The 24,723-nt window shown below is 51.3% G+C and overlaps 1 protein-coding gene across 2 annotated transcripts in view; it reads left to right on the top strand.

Moving 5' to 3' along the window:
• The window catches only part of zswim5 (zinc finger, SWIM-type containing 5), a 37,760-nt gene that overhangs the window by 8,211 nt on the left and 4,826 nt on the right, over positions 1-24,723 (top strand). The window contains exons 2-10 of one of the 2 annotated variants that reach the window (XM_062482120.1): positions 17,844-18,200; positions 18,950-19,098; positions 19,300-19,450; positions 20,179-20,304; positions 20,923-21,099; positions 21,471-21,617; positions 21,973-22,110; positions 23,884-24,141; positions 24,349-24,484. In XM_062482120.1, the coding sequence (XP_062338104.1) occupies positions 17,844-18,200; positions 18,950-19,098; positions 19,300-19,450; positions 20,179-20,304; positions 20,923-21,099; positions 21,471-21,617; positions 21,973-22,110; positions 23,884-24,141; positions 24,349-24,484 (1,639 nt within the window). Of the gene's footprint in view, positions 1-17,843; positions 18,201-18,949; positions 19,099-19,299; positions 19,451-20,178; positions 20,356-20,922; positions 21,100-21,470; positions 21,618-21,972; positions 22,111-23,883; positions 24,142-24,348; positions 24,485-24,723 lie in introns of both variants that reach the window. The other variant, XM_062482119.1, reaches the window with a different exon arrangement.

Here is a 24,723-nt window from a genome sequence, read left to right as displayed (position 1 = left end):
GGGAGTGAAGGGCGGGGGCAGAGTCAATAACTAACCTGTCACCTCCCCCACCCCCCACCAGCAGGGACAAAAAGCCAAAGCGCCCGGGCGAGGGGAAAACGAAGGGAGGGGCCTCATCGCACTCTGCCACTGGCTGATACCTGGAGACAGGGAGAGGGAGGGAGGCCATGGGAGGTGCCTAGTGATAGTAGAAGGAGTTAAGCCAAAGGAGGAAGCTCAGGGCCCGCACACACAGACGGATGGGATCAGACGAGACAATCTCCATCCCTTCCCCACCGGCCCCGCCTCCTCCTCCGGGCCCCGCCCAGCACCGGGCGTGATTAATGTGTCCAGCAGCCGTAGGGCTGCGTCTGGTCTGGGCCCCTCGCCCTCTGTCACAACCCCCGCCTTAAGTTCCCCTCGGCAAGCCCTCCCCCCTCCTTGGCACTCGCCCCTCCCAAACAGGCCTCTCCAGGCAGCCCCTATCTTCTCCCACTTATCTCCCTCCCTTCCTCCTTCCCTCGTACCCAAACAAAGGTGCCTGAGCAGCCGAGGCCGTCTGGAGATGTTGTTTAGTAACATGGCTGCCGACGCTCCACAGCTTCCCCTGTGGGCAGAGGAGGGGGAACTCACAGAGCCCTCCCCAGAAACAAGCCCTCGAAACCCCAGGACAGCATCCACTTCCTTCCTGTCAGGCGGGCCTCCAGATAGATGCGTCTGAAAGCTTTGTATTTTGTGAACTATGTACATTGCATTTGCATAGCGAAACAATCCACTTCAAAGGAGCCACTGGCGTGTTGCTGTGGAGACATAAATATTTAAGAGCACAGCTCGATTGCCCCCGATGGAGGCAGAGGCTCTTTTGATTTTGTGGATGACCACAGTAGATGTGGAAGTGTGCGCTTGTGCATTTGTGTGTTGGGTGAGTCGAGGGATTCTGATCGTTGTCATGGTAATAATAGGATCAGGGTGCCCTCTCTGCAGCCTGAGCTGCTTGGCTACCCTAGGCCTGTTAGTCTGCCTTAGCTGAGCTACTGCAGTGTGTGTGTGTGTGTGTGTGCTTGTGTGTATGTGTGTGTGAGAGTCTCCTAAACCTCTTGTACTGCTGAGAGGGACTCTGATCGGGCAGGTTGTGCTGGTCAGCTAAATTGCACACAGCTAAAGTTATTCATCCACCAGGTCCGTTCATCCAACACGTTGTCACCCGAATAGAGTTCCAGTTCTGAGCATTCAGTCCCAAGCAATTGATAGAGGAAGAGGAACGGTCAGCTAAACCCTGTGACGCCTAGCCCTGATCCCAGCCTTCTAGCACACATGCGGGAGAATAAACCGATCACACCAGGCCATGGTCACTTGTCAATCAGTAACTAGCCACCCTCCCCCCCTCTCCCCAAACACACACACACACACATGCGCACACACACACCAACACACCATGTGCGTTTGTTTAGATCTATCAGTATGGATCTCCAGGGTTAATAACTACCATTAGTTTGCTCCCCTCTTGGCTTTAGACATTTTAGCAGGCAGGTCACATACACTGCATGGATCAATGGTTCCATGTGAGCTCCGAGCAGTTTGGTTTCTCTGGGTGACTGAGGAAAAGACCGGGCCTTCATGTCTAACATGATGGTTATTAGCTAGCTCGCTAACTGTTGGTGCCTGACCTCAGGTGTCCGGTCAGGGTTTTTTTTTAATGTGTGGTCCTTCAAACTGGTTCCGCGAGGAACCATGTTTTTGGGGGGAGACAGGAAAAATTCAATCCTGAACTCCTCTCCCCAACTATCCCACCCCCCTACACAGTAGCAATCCTAACGTGGATCTTCTTCCTTTTTTATTTTAAATTCTAATTTTCACCTAGTTTAATTTAGCCTCAGAAAGAAAGATTGGGTCGCACTAAGCACTTTTCTTCTGCCTAGCCAGCAGAATTTGCCAGTGTGTGTGTTTAAAAGTGTTGTGTGTGTGTTATCTTCAGAATAAAACTGCCTGCTGTAACAATAGGATTAAAGCTCAACAGATGAAAAAGGCAATTAAACATGATCTAATCAGATTTCTTTGTGGAGAGGAAGGGGGAGGGATTATATATATACTCTATATATATAGAGAGAGTTCTGACAAGGTGAGAAGTCAGAAGGAGTCATAGTGATATGTGACCAAGTCATCTGTTGTTGTTTCCATGCAGCAGTGTGTGTGTGTGTGTGTTTGTGTGTGTATGTACAGTATGTGTGTGTGTATGCATTTGCTTCCTTCTCATGTTTTGAGAATATGTATCTTTTGAACAGATAAGCAATTTACCATCTCCATGTCCAAATGAAAAATCCTTGCATGAACATGAATGTGGCATTAGCCCCTATGCTGCATAAAGGACATTAGAAGATGACTGATCTCCATGGCACTGCATTGATGGATTCAATCTGGCCCTGTATTGAAGCAGCACCATACACAATTTGTTTTCATCAACAGAAAATGGTAGATAATCCAGGCCACACAAAGGCAGCCTAATGAAAGGCTATGCCTGCCTGTGGCCATGCCTACCCTATCAGCCCTGCCTATACCAGCTCCAAGCTGAAAACAGGTGCTTCCCTCTCTTCACACTGAATAACCCATTTTAAAGAATATTCATGACCGCTACCTTTCATCGTTTTTTCATCACTTGATTCCAGGGGCAGTGAAAAGGGTGAGAGGGAGGGAGGGAATGAAAGGGGAAAAAAAGAATAAGGAAAACGTCAGCAAGTAAATCAGTGTGTGATTGAAGAGGCTTTTTCTGGATAATTCTGTTTGATTGGAGACTCAGGCTTTCATTATGAGCCCTCAGTCCAACAGGGAGAAGACGTCTTCTTCTATGCTCTCTCTCTCTCTCTCTCTCTCTCTCTCTCTCTCTCTCTCTCTCTCTCTCTCTCTCTCTCTCTCTCTCTCTCTCTCTCTCTCTATCTCTCTCTATCTCTCTCTATCTCTCTATTTCTCCCCCCCCCATGTCTGTCTCACCCTCTCTCTGTTCTCCGCCTCTCCTCTCATCTGGCTGTCATAGGATCTTTCCAACTCTCCCCAGCAGAAGACTCTTTGTCTCCTCCCCTCCTCCTCCCTCTCTCGTTGTGCCCGTTTCAGCCAGGCCTTGACAGGAGTCAGCAGGAATGCAGCGCTCAGAGCTCCGCAGGGCTGGCGGTGATGATGGAACCCTCTGTACGGCTCGGCTGATTTGGGCAGGCTTGTTTTCCAGTGTTGAACGTTTTTTCAGAACCTTTCCAAGTCGATAGAACGGGGTTTTTTGGTCAAGAATAGGTATGAGACAATAGGATTGGTTACAGAAGTCCATCTTAGTCAAAGCCAGGTCTGCATTCTCTGTGGACCATGTGCGGCTTCGGATTTGCACACTGGCTCCTACCTGACTGGCAATTAGCTAGCTCACTTGTTTTTCTGGGCAACCCATCACTGATCTTTCTCTGTATTCTGAGTCAGTCGCTACATAATTGACAGGGCTAATGTAAAACATACAGTGTAGCTTGAAACCGTTGTGTATTCTTATGGAATGACACTACAAATGTCTTCAAAGTGATCCGTAACTTTCCACAGAGTACGACTGATTCTTTTTGTTCTTGAAACAACCACGCTGAATATCTGCTCCCGTGCACCTCAGCCCTGGGCCAGTGCAAAACCTACTTGTCACCTGAAATGGGCCCTGTTTAGGCTTTGAAAATCAAAGGTGTGCTACGCTGTTCGGACTCCCTCCTGCAACAAAGGCTTGCTATGCCGGGAAGCCCTAAGGGGAGAGGGGGGGGGGGGGGGGGGGGTTCAGGGCCGCTTAGGAGGACATACTGAACTATCATCAGACCTCATCAACTGTTCAGACCCATTTCTCACACACACATCACCATCCTGCCACCATTTTGTCCACATAATTAGACCAACCAAACTGTGACAAGTGATAGGACAGGGCGACACTGTCACAAAACGAAACACAAACACTATTACTAATTATATGTAATGGATTGATTGATCGCCAGAACCTGCATTGTGATATTGCGTGTTGCTAGGTGACATTCAGACCACTGCTTGGGGGGGAAGTCTGGGGTATTCTGTCAAGCCTCGCTGGTGACGAGAAGGCTGAAGAATGTCTTTGATATAGAAGATGACGACTCATCGAGCTAGCTTCAAGAAACCTGTCTGGACACTGCTCTAATAGTGTCTATACACAGCTGCTGGTTAAAAGAGACAAGACAAATGACTGCTCTATTGTGTACCTGTGCATATGTTGTTGTGTGCCTCCTTGTGTGTGTGTGATTCTCCCTCCCTCTCGTCTATTCCCAGTAGTATCGGTTATGTCTGGGGAGTTTGTGGGTTTCCCCCGGCAGTCTCCCTGTTCTCCCTCAGGTCCTCCATCTCCCTATCCAGTACACCGATAGACCAATAGCAGACTGGCTCAGATGTGTCACCAAAAAGCCCCTCATCTATCAAGTCCAGTGTAACACCACAATGCTTACCTGCCTCTCCATTTCCCCCAGTTTGAAAACCTAGAGCCGGTCTTTGTAGCTGCAGCCTTGAGCCTTTGTACCTCCACGACTTCAAAGTATGGCCTTCCTCCTCCCAAGTAGAGGACAGTGGATTTCTATTATAGTACCGTCAATGGTTGAACAACATAAGAGGGGATATTTGAGACCCAGCCTCTCCTTTTACACATTGTCCTTCTGACACGGCCAGACTCTGCTCTGATCAGCCATGCAGTTCCCTGGATAGACTCCATTTTGGGTCAGAGACGGACTGTGTCGTTTCAGAGTGGAGTAGTATATCTGTCTTGAGATTGTCATTGGACAGTCACAGCTCAATACACTACCAAGCAACTATTCTAAGGAGCACTGAGGCATCCTAGGGTGTGTGGGTGGGTGGGTGTGCATGCTTACCCTTGGTGATTGGACGAGAAAAGAAAAAAATCCCCCTTTCATCTAATTTGTCTATTAATAACTGCAGAGTCGCACTCTTTTCCTTCCTTCCTTCCTTCCTTCCTTCCTTCCTTCCTTCCTCCCCTCCCTCCCTCCCTCCCTCCCTCCCTCCCTCCCTCCCTCCCTCCCTCCCTCCCTCCCTCCCTCTCTCCCCCCTCCCTCCCACCCTCCCTCCCTCCCTCCCTCCCTTCCTCCCTGCATTATTAACAAGCCCTCTCCCAATTAAGAGGGGTGAGGCGACTCTGGAGGATATTTGTTCAGGTAAGATCTCTGATTAGCATATCTGATGGATCTACCTTCACACGCTGATTAAACCCTTTCAATGTCCTGGGGCGCCCCCCCCCCGTCCCCCGTCCCCAGAGCAGCCCCCCAAAAGCGGCCCAGAGACCAGGCCTGGATGCTCAGGCTTAGAGCAGCTAACTGCTGGGCAGAGGATGGTGACAGTGGAGTTAGCGTAGCATTTGCAATAAGTTAGCCTTATATCAGCCTCATATTAACTGTATTGTCCGTTAGGAACGAGCACAGTGCATGCTAGCACAGCCTGGCTCAGCCCCACTGCTGCCTGCCTGCCTGCCTGCCTGTTTGCCTGAACCCCTGTGGGAAGAAGCTGCTGTTTTCTCAATCTGTTCATTAATTCATTTCTTATTAGGACGTGGATAACAGGATTAGTGTGCTTAGCATCCAGGGGACAGAGGGGAGGCAGGGTACCCTCCCACTGCAAGTCAACCTCCCAGAGACAATGGTTAGCCATTGGTCACAGTGTGTGTGTGTGTGTGTCAGGACAACTCTCTCACGCACACACATGCATGCTCACTAGCATGCCCCAGCTTTGTACAGGAGTGTGGGAGGAGAAGTGTTGACTCATCGGGCCGTGTCCAGTTCCCCACGTTGAGCTTGGATTCTGAGTCTTGTCAGAGTCAGTGTGTGGTACCTTATAAATAGTGGGTGTGGTACTGTTGGGTTTTTAACCCCTTTTGCAGTTTGCCTAGTCTGAGTGTGTGTTAGTGTTCCTCTGTGTGTGCGTGTGTGTGTGTCTGTGAGTTGTGTGTTAGTGTACTTGTGTGTGTCCGTGAGTGTGTGCTAGCGTGTTTTGTATCCGTGAAGGTGAACCTTGGAGCTGTCTTCCCTCCCTCTCACCCCCTCCCTCCCTCCCTCCCTGTCTTCCCTGTTGTCCTCACATGAGCTGTGGGAGCTACCGGTCTGCGTTGGTGGATTCTGGCTCTGTGAGTGATTAGCGAGGTCTGGCTGGTAGGCAGGGCAGCTGTAGAGCGCCTCTGTGGACTTGATGTCAGCATTTGTGACGTGGCAGGCAGGTGCTGCAGAGGATATAGGTTTACAATACCCAGTCCAGAGCACTGGCCTACTGCAGAGGGTATGGTAATGATACCCAAACTAGGGAGCTGCAGAGGCTAAGATAACTCTTCTCTATATTAGCCGCAGCTTCGATAGTCTCTGTGTGCCTGGCACGGAAAGGAAACAGCATACAGACTGACCACAGCAACTATGCTGCTACAGGAGGGGAAAACGGTCTGGTTCTGTCATCTCTTTCCTCTCTTTCTTTCTCCCTTTTTCCGTGTCTTAACTCACCATTTTCCATCTTCCCCTCTTTGTATTGTAATATCGGAAATGGGCTCAGTGCCCAGTTTCGTTCATTGATGTCTCCCGCCGTCCCTCCCACATGCCGTCCCTCCCTCCCCCCATCTCTCCCTCCCCCGTCTCTCTCTCTCTCCCTCCCACCCTCCCCATCTCTCCCTCCCCCGTCTCTCTCTCTCTCTCCCTCCCACCCTCCCCATCTCTCCCTCCCCCGTCTCTCTCTCTCTCCCTCCCACCCTCCCCATCTCTCCCTCCCCCGTCTCTCTCTCTCTCTCCCTCCCACCCTCCCCATCTCTCCCTCCCCCGTCTCTCTCTCTCTCTCCCTCCCACCCTCCCCATCTCTCCCTCCGTCTCCTTGTCTCTCTCTCCCTTGGTCCCAGTGAAGTCCACACACTCTTCTTGCTGTTGCTGTGGCGAGGGAGGCAGCGTGCTACCCCGGAATGCAAGCATGCACATTCCTACACACTTTCACACACTCACCCACACACCCACCCACCCACACACACACACATACAGACAGCCACCCAGGGCCCTGCCAGCTCTGTGGGTCATTGTGTTTGGCGCGTGGTCCTGGTAGGGAGGTGTCCCCCCCTCCCGCTACCCCCCTTCTCTCCCTCTCTCTGTCTTGTGCACACACACACACACACACACGTATACCATCCCTTGTACAAACACACATTCATCTGCCAGGGTCCAGCCTTGGCAGACAACTCATGCTGAGGAAGGACACCCCCATCCTCTCTTTCTTATTCTCTGTCTCTCTCTCTGTCTCTCTCTCTTTCTTTCTCCCTCTTGCCAGGCTACAGCCCTGCCATTAATCTTATCCTCTGGTAGGCCACCTGTACAAAGATGAACTCACCCTAATAACAACATGTCTGCTCCTCTCTGCATGTTGGAGCCCTTCTCCACTTTGGAGTCTATTCTATTGAGGTTTTCCATGAGGTGGCGGTTATTTTGAGATTTTTTTCAAACCATTTAATCACGTTGTGAAATCGGTCTCTCCTCCCCCCTTTCACGCGTGGATTAACCCTTCATCTGCTGGTCTGCCTGGGTGCGTGTTAGAACGGCAAAGAAGCCAGAGGTGGGGCTTCTGTGGTTGTCGCTGGTTAGTCAGCTATAGTATTAGTATGGCATCGAGAAGGGAGTTTCACAATCCCCACACCTCAGCCACATTCCTCCGTGTGATGTCAGTTCCTCCTTTGTGTGGGTCGGATCATCGTAGCCGCCGGTGCTGTAGACTAGCTAGCCTACATGCTGATACAGGCGGATCGAGACTGAAGGTCTGAAACGAGCCTTAGAAGCTGAACACAGCCACGCCATTGTTTACTGGCAGAGATCTCTGTTCAATGACTGTACAGCTATGATGACAGTTAGTCATTTGAGAGGCTTGCTGTTGCAATTCTGCTTTCTCTAAAGTGTGGAGTCATCCGTCCCCCCATGGGTTTGAAGTGAAGGAATGAATGATTGTGGAAACTCCCTCAAACTCCTTCTGAAGATATTTACTGCATAACATTTTCCCTGCATTCAGAAGAGAGAGAGTGAATTAAACTTCAAGGGTGGCAGCCAAGGGTAGAGAGAATAGGCACAGAGGAATATAGAATGTGGAATCATTACAGACATTCTCTGCTAGCATGATTCGGTTTTTTTTAGCATATGTTTACTGTAAGTAGTGCTAAAATAATATTACATTATAATAGAGGTGGCAACTTCCTCTGTTAGCCAGCGAAAGCCTACAGCATGGTGTATGCTAGCATCTCTACATTGTGCTAGCTCACTGTATGAATCCACTTTGTTAGCGCTCACTACACCCTCTGGTAGCTCAATTAGTTGTGTTTGTTGTTCCTGGAGTGGTCAGTGTTTGTCTACAGCATGCCAGCCTGTGCTCAGCCCTGTAATCAGAAGACTGAGGTAAAAACAACCCTACTTTCTAATAGGAGAGTGGAAGAAGGCACGATGCCAGAAACCTCTCTTTCTTTAGCCAAGGCCTCTCAGTCACTCTTTCTCCAAGCAAATAAAACAAATACTTTGTCAGAGTGTAAAAACAGTGCTTTGTATGACACTTCTTTTCACTTGGTTCAATTAAAGATAAACTTCAGTAATTGTAAAAAAAACAAAAAAACTAAACACTTCTCACAGGAAAGATGAAAAGAAACCTTGCTGGAATGTCAACCCTCTCAAAGCAGGCTTTTCTGTACCTGGAGAGACTGGAGGGTAACCGTGCTATGCCAAGGACAGAGGTGGCCTGTGCCAAAGCGTACCAGAGCAGCTGGCTCTTTCCCTGCTTTGTTACTGTGTGCTCTGCATTCAGACCACCATACACATTGTCGTTGGCCTTTTCTTTCTCTCGCTCTCTGTTGTCTCTGGGATGGAAACGACCTTGCTAAGTGAAGAGAGAGGGGACGAACGAGAAAAGAAGGGTCAACAGTCCTGTATTGTAAACCGGTTCGAATCCTAGCCAGGCCTGCCATTCTTTCGAATGTTTAGGTTGAAGTCTCAGATGTGTAGGCAACCAAGCTTGACTCCACAGTCACAAGACTGGATTAGCCCCATGTCCGAAGGTCCTGATAACACAGGTCACAAGCAAGGTCGCTCCTCAGGCTTGTGCCATTCACAGAGCCACCCCGCATACCCGAGGAAGGCTGATACAAGCTAAAGATAGCAGATCTCAAGAGGAACCTGTCTGTCTTATTATTCAGTGGAGAGGAGGGTGCAAGATAATTCAGAGAAGGTGATTGGCTAGCACAATCTCTGCGGTGACCCTCGCATAGGTGAGTCTGAAGTGTAGCCTCATGAATATCCATGTGGGTGTCCCCCTGTGACCAATGCAGTGTTTAAATCTACATAATTTGTGTTTAAGTGCCTTTCAGAAGGCCCTTTCCTTCCTCGTCATTCTCTCTAATATGCAGCCATCCTTATTAATCAGATGCCCATTGTACGACAAGCCACGGCTGTCCAGCAACTTCAACGGCTCTGCTCGTCGAGGCTATTTTTATTGCACTTATATCAATGCCAATTCTTCTGAAGTAGTAAACTTCGGTAGAAGCCTTCTAATTGCGTCCTTTGCCAGTGTCCCGCCTCATTCGCTGTGTTGCAAACTCAGAGGGTTTCAGTATGACACACACAGGCTTAGCATTGGGGCTTCCATCGCAGCTCAGCCTGTTGTTACTGCGCCATTATAGTCCACACTGCTAGGCCTGCAGAGCATCATTGTTGGTTTAGTCTCAAGTAATCTTTCTCCGCTGGTGTATCCAGCCCATTGTCTGTGGGCTGGGCCTAGCCATCCAGGCAGCCTGGGATGACGGGCAGAGAATGCTAGCCTCATCCTTCACTCGCCCCTCAATCCCCTAGCGGTGATGACATAAAGCCTCTGTGTAACTCTGAATGAAACTCCTTGGGCAGGGCCTGGTCCCTCGTATACACACGCACTCGTGTGTACACACACACAGCACACACACATACGTGCGCACACATACGATATTCTTGCACAATGGAGATTCATCTGTGTGAAAGAAATGGAAAGAAAAAAAAAAGCTGACTGAATTGTTACACACTGCTCTCTCTCTCTCTCTCTCTCTCTCTCTCTCTCTCTCTCTCTCTCTCTCTCTCTCTCTCTCTCTCTCTCTCTCTCTCTCTCTCTCTCTCTCTCTCTCTCTCTGTCTCTGTCTCTGTCTCTGTGTCTCTCTCTGTCTCTCTCTCTGTCTCTCTCTCTCTCTCACACACGCACACGCCTCCACCATTGAATCTCCCCTTCCTTCTCTCGGTGTGGAATGTGACTCTTATGGGTGGTGGTCTATTGAACCCCCCCCTACGTCTGGCATTGTGTGTCCCTCAGCGCTTGCCTTACAGGCCTCTGTCACTGGCTGAGCTGCTCTTTTCAGACTTGTCACAGCCATGTGAATGAATGGCAGTCTAGCGATAGGCTCTTTCTTTGTCAACAGAGCCCCAGCCAAAGAGCATTGTGTTGCATTGTTTACTAAGCCCGGGCCCTTTATGCTGTGGTGGGTGCGCATGTGTGAACGGTTGACATTATTCCGTGTGCTTCTAGTTGGTTGGCTGACTGGATGGATGGCTGGCTGGCTTTATGGCTGCTTAACTAAGCTAGACTGTTTCATCCCTTGTCCTGCAGGTTATTGTGGTCAGTTCTTTTTAGCTCTAAAAATAGACCTCCTGTCATAGAATAAATCCCCAGTTTAATCTTTAAATCATAGAAGCTCCAGATAAAGAATCAAAATCTACCATATCACAAAGACATTGACCTTGTTTGTTTTACTGACTGGTTGAGGTCAGAGGGCACTGCAGTGCCAACATATTTTGTAGATATTTAGAGTTTCATTACAGATTTAGCAAACAACATTTGATGATGTAATGAGACCAGTCTGAATGCTCCTCTCCGTGTAACCCATCGATCTGGCTGTTCTGTTGACCATGAAGCTCCAGTGCCTATCCCAGCTCTCCTTGTTCAAGCCTCCCTCCACCTCACACAGCTTAGCATCCAATTCTAACACGCTGCTACGTCATGCCAGCGATTATATTCCAAGTTCAGTCAATGCTGTCCTCCATGGTACCCCCCCCCCCCGCCCACAGCCCCTTTACTGTTCCCTCCTATCTCACTCCCATCTCCTTCCTGTCCTATCTCTTCATTTCCTGTCTTAGCTTATCTCTGCTAGCCGTAGCAGCGAAGCAGAGGAGTCCCAGCCAAAAACATCAGCTCCGCTCTGCCTGCCGGCCTGCCTCCAAGCTGACGCCTGCTAACCGCTGCTCAGGCTTTGTGGGCAACAATAGCAGGCGAGGCCCCTGCCTGAGGCCTAGACAGGCCCACGGAGAACAAAGGGGGGCTTGTGAATGGCGGCCCAGTGGGCAGCCGGCGCGGGGGGAATAAAGCAGGTCACGTCCAGATTAAGACTCACCACGGAGAGGGGTGCTTCTGGGTGTGCATGCCAGCTCATACGACAGGGAGTTGAGGAGGGAGGGAGGGAGGGAGGGGGGGGGGGAGAGAGAGAGACAGTAGTGAGACAATGGTGGGAGATCCGGGCTCTGTGTGGTTGGACGGATGGGGGATTCAATCAGGAGAAGTTTCCAATTAGTGCTGCCGGTTGTTGTCAGCTGATTCAAATCAGTCTCTGGGGGAGAACACCTTCGCTGGGGGGGGGGGGGTGGCCCAGCTGGGGGGGGGGGGGGGGGGGTGTCCCAGCTCCCAGCCACCGTCCCCAGCCCCAGTGACATCGTGAATGCCAGGCCCTGGCAGACAAAGCGGCCTGACGGGGTGATGCATGTCTCCTTTGTGCTGCCACGGCCCCTCTGCTTTTTGTCCTGCCTCCATATGTTGTCCTGGCTTGACGAGCGTTTGATGAAGTCAACCATAAGACCCCGTGTTTGGGCTGCGCGCATGCATGCGAGTGGGTGTGTGTGCAGATTGGTGATTGCAGCTTTGTTAATGGCCCAGTGACGGTGTCAGCTGCAAATTTGACGCAAGCGTCTGCCTTCATTAGGAATGATTGTCTGAGGAGAGAAATGATTCCGTTTGCACGTGGAGGGGAGATGGGGAGGTAGGGAGGAGGAGAGAAGGGAGATTGGGAGAGAGGGAGAGAGAGAAAGGGAGGCTGGAGGCAGAAAAATCAAATTCAGACATTTGCACGCTTCACATGTCCTTGAAGTTGTTATTTTTCTGTTGTTAACTTATTTGTTTTTCATTTACATCTGAGTCAGGCTTAATGCAGAGTAAACAAGGGTTGCAAGACGCCAATTAGCAAAGCAAGTGATTAGATAGCGGCTACAAATGTTTAGCTTTGTGCTTTATTCTCTGTGCGTACAAACACTCTACAAACCACACCTCTGCTTCAGCCTCTTGCCAGTCTTCATGCTTCTCAGTGCTTGATGTTGAGAAAATAATATTTTTCCTCGGCGACTCGGTATGAAATATAAGCCTCTTAATGCACACTTATCTAGCCTCGTAGACTGTGCTTGATGAACAAACACACACTCCCGTCTCCTCTAAAGGGGCATTGTGTCGCCCGTACCGCTGCTCAGCCTTGAGTCTTGTCAATTGCAAGACAGCAGATGGCTCCTTGTGTGTTTGCATATTAATCACAATCTTCCCATGTGAAGAGCATCGCTGGTGGACGAAAGGCCAAAGTGGCGTGGAGACGTTTGTGTGTGTGTGGGGGGGTGGGGGTGGGGGGGGGGTGGCGCCCGAGGGAGACGAGGGCTGGTCCCGGGCTGCTGTGGATGGGCAGGACTGACCTGACGGATCAGTAATTGGAGGGTCGACCCAGCCTGGTGACCTTTGGAAGCTGTCAGCTTCTCTTAGGAGCTGTGTGTGGCTGGGGCTGGCCTCCTCCTCCGGGCTAAGGCCAACAGCTAGCTCACTGCGGCTGGGCCGAGGCCTCAGGACACGTTCGTCACACACACGACACGCACGCAGAGCAAACCATCGCCCTGAAAACAAGATTCTTATCTTCTATTTAGCCTTGAGTTGAGTTTGCCCAAAGCAGAGATAGGCCAGGTTTCTATAGACCCCCCCCCCCACACACACACACACACACACACACACTCCCAAGTGCTTCTGCTTCTTTCTATCGACTAAACTAAGCAATTCTTTTGCTTGGGGTCCAAGGCGACCATACTATTGTTTTCAGGCCCATGTCTGGCGGGTCCAGCGCTGTAAGGAGTTGTCCATCATGTCTGTCTCCTCTTAACACAGCCTGGTCTGGAGCCACGATGGCTTCCATTGCCCGGAGTGAAGGCTATGTCACTCAGTCTGCATGCACTGTCTGCTTTCTGATTAGACCCCATGAAAACCTTGAACAAATATAACAATAAGTGGATATCCTCCCCTCCTCTCCTGCCCTCCTTCTCTCCTCTCTCCCTCCTCTCTTCCTCCTCTCTCCCTCCTTCCCTCCCTCTCATACTGTCAGCCCCCAGTTGAAGTGTTGCCTGCTTTTATCTCAAGCGGGACATCTGTATGTACTTATAGTCCCATCCCACCTCACACACACCCACACACACACCCACACCCCCTCCCCACACACACACACACACACACACACACACATGTTCATGTACACACATTTGTCTCGTTTATATTTATCCTTTTTTTTCTTCCCTTTTGACCGCTCTCTCCCTTTCCCCCTTTATCTATAAATTATTATTTTGGAGGAGGAAGCCTCTTGAGCCGGTTCTGGTTTGCATCAGGTGCTTAAATGGCTGTTTTGATCTCCCCCCAGCGCTGTGCTTGGGCTCCCATTATTCACATTTTCCCCTCCCTCCTGCCTCCCCCGTCCTCCCTCCTGCCTCCCCCGTCCTCCCTCCTGCCTCCCCCGTCCTCCCTCCCTCCCTTGCTGTGTGCTCACACGCATCAGAGCGGAATCGGAAATTGGGGTGATGCATCTTATCAAGGATTTCCATAGACGTCACTCAGTGGTCCCAGTGTTCAGACCGGCCCAGCCCCAGGTACTGAAAAGAGCTTGATTAAACCTTGCCCCCCTCCCACTCTCCCCAACCCCCCGCCCCCCTTCCATTTCATGCCATAGAAACCCCAGCGAATCAAGAATCAATTGAATGTGATCATGACAAATGACTCCCAATGGCTGGGGGCCCCCGATGGTGCTACAGGGAAATCACAAATGAATCAATCAGACGTTATCAGATGTTTGAGGGTGGGTGTGCAGGTGGGCGGGCTTGAGAGGGTGATACAGAATGCAGTGTGTCTCTGCATATGCGTGTCTGTTCTGTGGCGATAGGCGGGCGTATGGAGGGGGAGGCGGGGGGGGGGGGGGGGAGGGAGGAGGGGGGAGGGTGTTGCTGCGTTAACCTCCTAACTGCTGGAACAGATGGAGGATGGGCTAAAGGCATCGGGAAGGGGTTGTACTGGGTGACGCTGTGTTTCGGAGGTGGGCCGGAGCAGCCTGGTGTCGAGGTTCAGACTGAGCTAGGTGACAGAGCACATAGATTTGTGTGTGTGTGTGTGTGTGTGTGTGTGTGGGATGGTGGGGTTGGATGGTGTTCAAAAGATTTAAAGGTCTGTAGTGAGGGCCTGTGGGACTGTAATGGTGTATGGACTGTGTGCGTGTGTGTGTGGTGTTGGCTCTGTTCCTGCTAAAGAGACAGCAGCTCAGCCTCCACAGCTGATTACAGGTTAATGGTTTAGAAGCAGGGAGGGATCGGCCTCTGATTGGACGCTCGGTCCCGTGTGGGCGGAGCAGCTGAGTGGCAGATGGTGTGAGTGAGCGAGCGAGGCGAGGAGCGAACCGGAGAGGGAGGGAAGAATAGAGAGAATGAATGGGTCTCTTCTGGTCCTATGGCTGTCCTCTAACCATACTCTCTCCCTACATTTTCACCCAATGTTAAAATGATTAGCCAATACATAATATTTTGCGGGATCCATACACACACACACACACACACACACAAACACACACGCAGACATGGACACGCTCACACACACACACACACACACACACACAGTCCCTGGGGACAGACAGACGTCTATGTGCTTCTGTTCAGGATCAAATCAGCTTTGTGGGGCTGGCATGACTCCCAGAACCATACATTCATTTCACCTTTGTTATAAATTCATGTGTTTATCAGGCTTCACACCCCAACCCCCTCTGCAAGCAGCACACGGCACAGAGAAGTGGAGGCAGCACAACATGGCCGTGGAGAATAGTCGCTCTTTTAGGAAACAAAGAAGGTTACAGACCACTAATGTGTGTGTGTCTGTCAAAAGACACACAGAAAAAATGCCACTTCTTAAAGATTCATATCCTGTTTGTGTAGGAGTGTGTTTGCTAGGTTGATCACGAGAGCTTCTACCGAACTTTACATACATGCACTCAGACAGACTGCATGTCACATGGTCCCTTGCACACACCACCCAGACCCACTATCAGCTGTCCTGTATGCTTGACTAGCCATGGCTACATGCTGGGACCCCTCTGCATGTGAGTGTGTATGTGAGTGTGTGTGTGAGTCTGTGTGTGTGTGTGACCTATATTAGCCAAGACAGTGTAATTACTCCCCTCTGTGACGCAGTGTCTTGTATTGTACACCGCTACTCCATCTGCTAACGACTCCAAGTGTCTCTCTCTCTCTCTCTCTCTCTCTCTCTCTCTCTCTCTCTCTCTCTCTCTCTCTCTCTCTCTCTCTCTCTCTCTCTCTCTCGCTCTCTCTCACACACACACACACACCCACACCCACACCCACACTCCTTGACCAAAGGGCCATTAGGGCTGACAACACAAAGCCTCTGCGGAAGTAAGGCACAAATAAGCCCAAAAAGAGAGAGAGAGATATGGGGAGAGACAAAGATAGAGAGGCAGACCACACCACCCTTGGAGAGAACAGAGGCGCAGAGAGGGAAGGAGGCTGCAGGATCCGTCGGCCTGGGCCACGGGGGCTGAGGAGGAGGAGGTCTGAAAGAAGAGGAGGGCTCTCCACGTCCATCAGTCCCAGATGCCTAACCCCTCTCTGTCTTTCTCCTCCTCTGTCTCTTCTATCTCTCCCGTCTGCCTGGTTCCTATGCCTCTTGTGCCCTCTGCGTCTCCGACTAAACACAAGTTATCTTATCTGCTCCCTCCCTCACTCAGCTCCAGACATTCACTGAACCTCGTGAAAACACAGTGTCCTAGTTTAGCCTCACGCGGAGTGTCTTATTGAAATAGATTCGGTTAAACACGTGGGTGCGGCCAGACATGGAGAGTGCTCTCAGCTGGACATGCTTGAGAAGGATGAAACACCCAACGGCTCCTCCACGGTGTCATCCAGTTTCCCCGGGACCCCTGTTTCCCCTCCATATTCCCTTTTGAACTCAGCCCTGAGCTGTGAGTCATTTGCAACCCATTGGGGTAGAAGCCCCCCCCCTCCTCTCCTCTACTCACGGCTTCTCTTCTCTCTCTCTCTTTTTTGTTTTTTTATCAAAATGAAAACAGACATCACCATAAAGTGTCCTTAATCAGATGGGCATGTGGCTCTGGCTGCGCCTGAAAGGCTTTGGCAGTAAATTGGACGTTGGATTTCTTCCTGTGGAGGGAAAGAGGGAGGGATGGAAAGAGGGAAGGTCAGAGGGAGGGAGAGAGAGAAGGAGGGGAGAAAGGAGGGGTTGTTCTCACAAGAAAGGGTCTGGAAGCCTTTTGTGGGATTTAGCAAGAGAGGCTAGCTTTACTCACGCTTATTAGGCACCCCTGTCGTACTGGTCAAAATCTAGAAATAATTGTGTGTGTGTTTGGGGATTTGTGTGTGTGAGAGTGATCAAAATTCCAGGTCTTTTCCAGTTCACTGGCCGTGATAGCATGTTCATCCAGAGAGGACCCCATTTGATGTTAATAAGCTTAGCCGTGGCTAGCTGAGCTCATTGGGTTGTTGGTTAGCCTTTTGTTGTTTCCATTTGTAGTTGACTTAGTTAACTGCTATTAGCACCGTCAGCCGAGTTGCTGGTAGCGAGTTAGCGGCATTAGCATGTGTCAGTGGAGATCTGACTGGCAAACCATAAAGGAAACACAGACATGAATTGAGGAGAATGTGTTTAAGGTCAGGAAACAATTGCCTTGCAGACAGTGACCTTATTGTTTCTCGCTTGTTCTCTCTCTGTCTCTTTCCCTCTGTATCCTTGAGGGTGAATGATACAGGCGGGTTGCTATGTCCAAATACAGTAGATGTGAGGCAGGTTGCTATGGTGTGGTGATGTAGCAGTCCTTAGCTCCAGACCTCTATGTGAGCCACAGTCATCAATTATACACCAGTCACAGTGAGATTCCTCCTGTTCTCTCCCTATTGTCCACCCACATCCCTTCTGCACATAACACTCACTCATTTTCTCGTCCTCCCTGCACTCCTGCACTCGGTCCTCACATCTCACACTTCCTGTCTCATATCTCCTCTCCCAACACACTCTCCCCCCCCGTGAACCCCAGGGTGAGTGAAACGGCCCTCTAGGTCAGTTGTCAGCAGAGCTCTCAGTCTTCCGGCTCCTCTGGGAAGGAGGGGGTGGGGGGGCAAGGTCACCGATAGAAACAAGGAGAGCCCATCGGGGAACTGTCCCCCCGGCCTGGGTTTTAAACAGAGAGGATCAGGAAGTGCCACTGTGGCCCGATCTTCTTAAAGACACGGGCAGCCTTTTACGACGACCGTCTTAACGTCCTCCCTCCCTTACATTTACATTTAGTCATTTAGCAGACGCTCTTATCCAGAGCGACTTACAGTTAGTACAGGGACATTCCCCCCGAGGCAAGTAGGGTGAAGTGCCTTGCCCAAGGACACAACGTCATTTGGCACGAACTGGCAACCTTCAGATTACTAGCCCGATTCCCTAACCGCTCAGCCACCTCCCTCCCTTGTTCCCAGGGTTCCACCTGAGTGGCACGGTGACAGAGCCGGCCTCGCCCTCAGACCCGGAGGTCACCCACCGCGTGGCCATCAGCTTCGACCGCTGCAAGATCACCTCGGTCACCTGCGGCTGCGGCAACCGCGACATCTTCTACTGCGCCCACGTGGTGGCGCTGTCCCTCTACCGCATCCGCAAGCCCGAGCAGGTCAAACTGCGGCTGCCCATCTCCGAGACCCTGTTCCAGATGAACCGCGACCAGCTCCAGAAGCTGGTCCAGTACCTGATCACCGCCCACCACACGGAGGTGCTGCCCACTGCCCAGAAACTGGCGGACGAGATCCTCTCGTCCAACTCCCAGATCAACCAGGTTCACGGTGAGTCCGGGTTACACCCACACGCGTGCACACTCCGACACACACGGGTGCCTGCCAGCCCTGTTTTCATCCTGGGATCTGGAGCTGACTCCAAAGAGTTGATATATATACATGTATATATACAAGGACAGGAAGAAGGAAGGAAAGGGGGGGGGGGTGGACGGGTGGGTGGAACAAAGGGGAAAGGGAGGGAGAAAGGAAACGTGAACCGTAACTTACTCACGCGCTCAGCGAGCCCAACATATAGGACATGTACGGAGCTAGGTCACTCTACACGTGCTTTGAACAATGCAAACACAGGACAAGAAATAACAAAACCACTCTGTTTTCTCTCCACACAACCCCCCCCCCCCCCCCCCCCCCCCCCGGTCTGAGAAACAAAGGAGTTATCTCAGTTTCTTACCTTCAATATAAATATTTACCTTCTTTAGCCTTTGAACCAGAAGTCCATCACCCTGTGTTTGCAGAGGGGGTGCTCAGGGGAGTCTTGCGCCCTCGTGATAGTACATGAGCCACTGTGGAATGTGAACGTTTCTGTCGCCCTAACAGAGGACGAGCAGGAGTTTTCTCTGGCGATACTCAAGAATGTTTTTGCAAATGAATCCATTATTATACTTTGTTTACCCAAATCGATTTTTCGTCAAAGGCAGTTCCGGGTTGAAGTGAAGTGTGTCTGTGTGTGCATACATATTGTTGACCAACACACATATTGAGTGTTGGTCACTCACCTCCATGTGTGTGTATCCCAGGTGCCCCGGACCCCACGGCGGGCGCCAGCATCGACGATGATAACTGCTGGCACCTGGACGAGGACCAGGTCAGGGAGCAGGTCAAGCAGTTCCTGTCCCAGGGCGGTTACTACGGCTCGGGGAAGCAGCTCAACTCCATGTTCGCTAAGGTAGCCCTCGTCTGCTCCTACACGCTCTCCTCACTCGAGTCACTGCTCCTACACGCTCTCCTCACTCAAGTCACCCGACCGGGAATAAGATCATAAGGTGTTCAGAGCGCGTTAGAACGGCTGGGTGACGTTGACCGGCCAGCGTCAGGGATGACCAGCAGGTCAGCTGACCTTGCGGTGTGTGTGCCCATGCTCCTGCAGGTGCGGGAGATGTTGAGGATGCGAGACTCTAACGGGGCCAGGATGCTGACGCTCATCACGGAGCAGTTCATGGCCGACCCACGCCTGTCGCTATGGAGACAGCAGGGCACGGGCATGACAGACAAGTGCCGGCAGCTCTGGGATGAACTGGGTAAGCAAACCAGCTACATACATGACACATCGGGGTGGGTATAGTGGAGTGGTGGAGACAGACGTTTTACAGCAGATCAAGAGATCACAGGTTCAAATCCCCCCTGTACACCACCGTGGATAAAAGAGTCAGCCAACAACAAATACAATACTGTCATTATACAGGCCAGCTACATACATGACACATACTCAGTTGTCTGCTCATGGTTCACATGTATAGAAGGGTTAGCAGAAACTCTGGGCTACTGACCAGACCTCCTCCTCTGCTGGGACAGCGTGCTTAAGGCCGGGTACATCAATAGGATCTCAGCCTACCCAGCTATTGATTGGAGCGTTTACAGGGTCGATGAGAGCAGAGCCCATCCCACACCCAGAGGAGGCTGACTTAACTGGCTGAACCCTGTATGACTGAACACTGTATGACTAAATACTGAATGACTTAACCCAGTATGACTGAATGCTGGGCTGAACACAGGGGTGAACACCGTGTGGCTGAGGGGCCCAGTCTAAGACCCCCCCCCCCCCCGACCCCACCCCCACGCCTGGTCACTCACCCGAGCATGCTGTTGCTACTGCGTGATCATGCTCATGCATTGTGTTGCCCTGACACAGAGTCTCATTAAGACCGAAGTCTCTCCAGGTGAAACCGTGTGCCAGGAGCACAAAGGACTCTCACACACCCACACACACACACAGTACCTGGCCTGACCTCCCCTCCCTACCCCTCAGGTGCGCTGTGGGTGTGTGTGGTGCTGAACCCTCACTGTAAGAGCGAGGAGAAGAGCGGCTGGCTGAGGCAGCTGAAGAGGTGGGGCGACATGGACATCTGCCCCCTTGAGGACGGCAACTATGGCAGTGAGTTGCCCAACATTACCAACGCCCTACCACAGAGCAACCTGGCACAGGGTCAGTCCACACTTATACACACACACAGATGCACACATATACACGCGCAAACACACTTATACACCCACAAGCACGCACTTGCACACACCCACAAGTACACACCCACACGACTGTTGTTCAAATATGCGCTGGTGGTGAGGGTTGTTTGTAGGCTTGTTAAGCTTCTCCAGTAGTGTTTGCTCTCCTTGTATGTGACCCCAGCAGGACTCCTCACACGAGTCCCACGGTAGTTCCACCATTAGACCCCACTCAGCTCTGTTTTCACATGCAACATTCAGCCGTCAGTGTATCTCCTACATACCGAGGTTTGACTCTTTATCTCTCTCTCTCTCTCTCTCTCTCAATCTCTCTCTCTCTCTCTCTCTCTCTCTCTCTCTCTCTCTCTCTCTCTCTCTCTCTCTCTCTCCCTCTCTCTCCCTCTCCCTCTCCCTCTCTCTCTCTCTTTCTCTCTCTGTGTCTCTTTTGGTTTCTCTTTGTCTCATTCTTTCTCTGTCCCTCTCTCATATCTCCCCCTCTCTCTCTCCTATCTCTCTCTCTCTCTTCCTGGCTCCATCTGTCCGCCTCCAGACTCGCTAGCGAGGCCCAGGAGGACGGTGTTCACGCGGGCCATGGAGGCGTGCGACCTGCACTGGCAGGACAGCCACCTGCAGAGGATCATCAGCAGTGACTTCTACATGTCCCCAGCCTACCAGAGGGAGGGGGAGAGCCTGCTCTTCAACCCCCAGGGACTGCCCCTCTGGCTGGGTAGGGATCCCACACACAGACCCCCCCAGCCTCAACACTCACACAACTGAACTCCATGTTCCGTGTGTTCTCTACTCTGCAGTGTGTGCTATCTGCACACAGTATTGACAGTGGTCCATTTATGCTTCTCAAACCCAACAGTGTGTGGGTGTGTGTGGGTAGGGGTAAGGACTAGCCTAACACCAGTAGTATGTAGTGTTATAAGCCTGCTTTAATTCTCCTTTCCTTCAATCCTAAAGCCTCTGTGTGTGTGTGTGTGTGTGTGTGTGTGTGTGTGTGTGTGTGTGTGTGTGTGTGTGTGTGTTGGGCCGTAGGCCTCTCCATATATCTCAATCCTGTATTGAGCCTGTGTCATGTGACCCGTTCCGTAGATCATGTCCCCACCGCATGCGCTCGGGTCGATGCCCTACGTTCCCATGGTTACCCCCGCGAGGCGCTGCGCCTGGCGGTGGCCATCATTAACACGCTCCGCCTCCAGCAGCAGAGACAGATGGACATCTACAAGCACCAGAAGAAAGGTAGCGCCCCCTGTCGGTCTGGAATCTGAAAGGAAATGTTTGCATCCACTAGTTCAAAGGGTTCATTCGCATTAGCAAGTCTAACTTGTTCTCCGTGAACTTGTTACTCGGTGACTTGTTAAAATAAAGCAGAGTAATTAGACCACTTAACACCTTACATCAGCATGAGTCATCATCATCATGACTTACCCTACCACTTATTCAAAAATATTATTCCAAAAAATTGTAGCTTAAGTGGCTACTCCTAACATTATGCTTTGTTAGAGTGTGGATACATGATATTATAAAAGGCCGTGGTTATGTCCTGCAGCCCAGTCCTCTTGGTCTAACGGTAAACTGTGTGTCCCCTCGTCAGAGCTCCTCCAGAGGGGTCTCACTTCCACCACCAACCTGGAGGGCTGGGTGGGTCACCCCCTGGACCCCATCGGCTGCCTGTTCGTCACCCTGACGGAGACCTGCCGCCTGGACGACGACAGCGCCATGGACACTGGAGGTACAGCGCAACACTCCGTTAAACGCCATCTTGATCCTCGGGGGCAAAAAAAAAGCGAGACCTGCCTCGGATGACATCACGACGGCAGTGTACACATGTACGCCTTGGGCCTAAGCATACCATAGGCTGACCTTAATTGCCCGCTTCATTGCAAATTGGAAACCCACTAGAAGTGTATTTACAGTACTGTGCCTGGGATTCGAGGGCATCTGTGAGGCCAAGCAGCCTGTTTACGTTCCCCCCCCCCCCCCACATAAGTGAGTGTACCTGCTGAGTCAGAGTGTCCCTGCAGCCTCACACACAGACGCCACATCCGGCTCATCCATGCCGCTCAACACCAGATCAGATGGTGAACTCATCACAGTCCGGATACAATAGAACAGATATCTGTACAAGCTGCCCCCCCTACTGTGGAGGCTATAAACATCTAAGAGATGAATGGCTGGGCAGCTGAGAGGTCATTCAGCCCTCTCTGGAGGGTGGGAGTGGCGGGGGGGGGGGGGGGGGGGGGGGGGGGGCACATGTATATATTCAATCAGTATTTGCATTCCATACATGCATCCTGGAGGCTAGCGGAGAGCAGGGATTTGGTATGGCCTATTGTCTCCAAGCAACAGGGAGGCATTGTGAGATGGAACAATACTGGCCGGTGGTACAGGGATTGGGGCCTGAGTGTGTGTGGGGGTGGGTGGGGGTGGGTTGGTTTGAGGGAAAGAGTGTTTCTTGGATACGGAGAGAAAGGTAGGGAGAGAGAGAAACAGAGAGCGACAGAGTGTGTATGTTGCATCCAGACCCTGTTGTGCAGCCCCTGTCAAACTCCTTTGTTTGGCTCTGGTGAGCAGCTGGAAACATCTGGTGTGGGGGCCGGGCCTATACCGAGCTCCACCAATCAGCAGTGGCCATTATCCACATGGCTTAACAACAACTGCAGGCCAACAGAAACAGCCCTCTGTCTGGCAATATTTCTACTATTGGACAGAAACTGACTCAACTCCAATGCTAAAACCCTAGAGTGTCCTCCCTTGCCTACCGTACTAACCCGAGTGATGTTAAGAAGGTTGGTCCAGTTCACTAGCTTACACCGTCTGGTGGAAGTTGTTGTGATCCAGTGTGATTATGGGAGATTCCGTGTGTGTAGACACACACACACACACAGACACTGCCCACAGTAATAAACAGGATTGTCCAAGGATCATTCGCAGGAGGGATTTAAGAGTGGTGAGCTGCTGGTTGGGTCTGAGTTTGTGTCAACAGATGTTCGTGTTTTTCCCATGGTGCATATTGTATGTGTGTGTGCTTGTGAAAATGTGTGTGTGTGTGAGGCTGGCATCTACAGCTGACCTTACCAGGACTACTAGAGAAAGAGAAAGGGACTACAGTAGCATCTGTTCTCAACAGCACCTTTCAGGCAGCAAAACAAACCACGAGACAGCCATCTTGGAGCAAAACAAACCACGAGACAGCCATCTTGGAGCAAAACAAACCACGAGACAGCCATCTTGGATTAGCATTAGCACTCACCAGTGCCACGTACAGTAGCACTGCGCTAACCCCACTAGCATTGGATGCCATGTGATAGCAGCCGAAGTCCAGTCAAGTCAAACTTGAAATAAACACACTTATGTAATAAGAGATAACGAGGCTGGATGAACTAGAGCAGAACGCGAAAACTTAGAAGCCTCCCTGTTAAATAACTCACTCTCTCTCTCCTCTCTCTCTCTCTCTCTCTCTCTCTCTCTCTCTCTCTCTCTATCTCTCTCTCTCTCGTCTCAGACTCAGGAGAGCCCAAGCCCCCTATCTACCACCACGTGCCCGTGTGGGGCTGCCCTGACGGCGGGGAGTCCTACCTGGCGCTAGCCCTGGAGGTGGCGCTCATGGGCATGGGCCAGCAGAGGCTCATGCCCGAGGGCCTGTATGCCCAGGACAAGGTGTGTCGCAACGAGGAGCAGATCGTAGCCAAGCTGCAGGAGATGGAGCTGGACGAGCTTCTGGTCCAGACCCTCCGCAAGCAGGCCATCCTCCTCCTGGAAGGTAGAGATTGTTCTGTTGGATTTGTGTCTCTCCCTTTCTCTCTCACTCTCTCCCTCGCGCCGTCTCTCTCACGTATATATCTCAGCCTTGAAACTCTTATCATCGTAAAATAAAGGCATGGTTGCAACTCTGAACTCTCTCCACCCCTCCCATTTGCCCTCTCTTTCTCCATCCCTTCCTCCCTCTCCCTTTCCCCCCCTCTCTCAGGGGGTCCGTTCAGTGGCTTGGGCGAGGTCATCCACAGGGAGAGTGTGCCCATGCACACTTTTGCCAAGTACCTGTTCTCTGCCCTGCTGCCCCACGACGCCGACCTGGCCTACAAGCTGGCCCTGAGAGCCATGAGGTTAGATCTGATCCCCAACCAACTTAAACACAAGTTATTGACAGCGTGTGCATTTGCGTGCGTGTGTGTGTGTGTGCGCGTGAGGCTCAGTGGAAGCCCATGCCTGCATAGTCCCCTTCTGCGCTGCTGCTGTGTCATTACCTACTAGACTCCTCAGGGCCCGGGCTTGTACAGATCAATAAATCAGCTTAGCACTGAACACACACACACACACACACACACACATAGAGACATTATTT

The sequence above is a fragment of the Osmerus eperlanus genome, chromosome 16 (assembly GCF_963692335.1).
Source record: "Osmerus eperlanus chromosome 16, fOsmEpe2.1, whole genome shotgun sequence".
Lineage (NCBI taxonomy): Eukaryota > Metazoa > Chordata > Actinopteri > Osmeriformes > Osmeridae > Osmerus > Osmerus eperlanus.
Note: the sequence above shows the minus strand (reverse complement) of the source record. Positions and strands in the feature narration are given on the sequence as shown.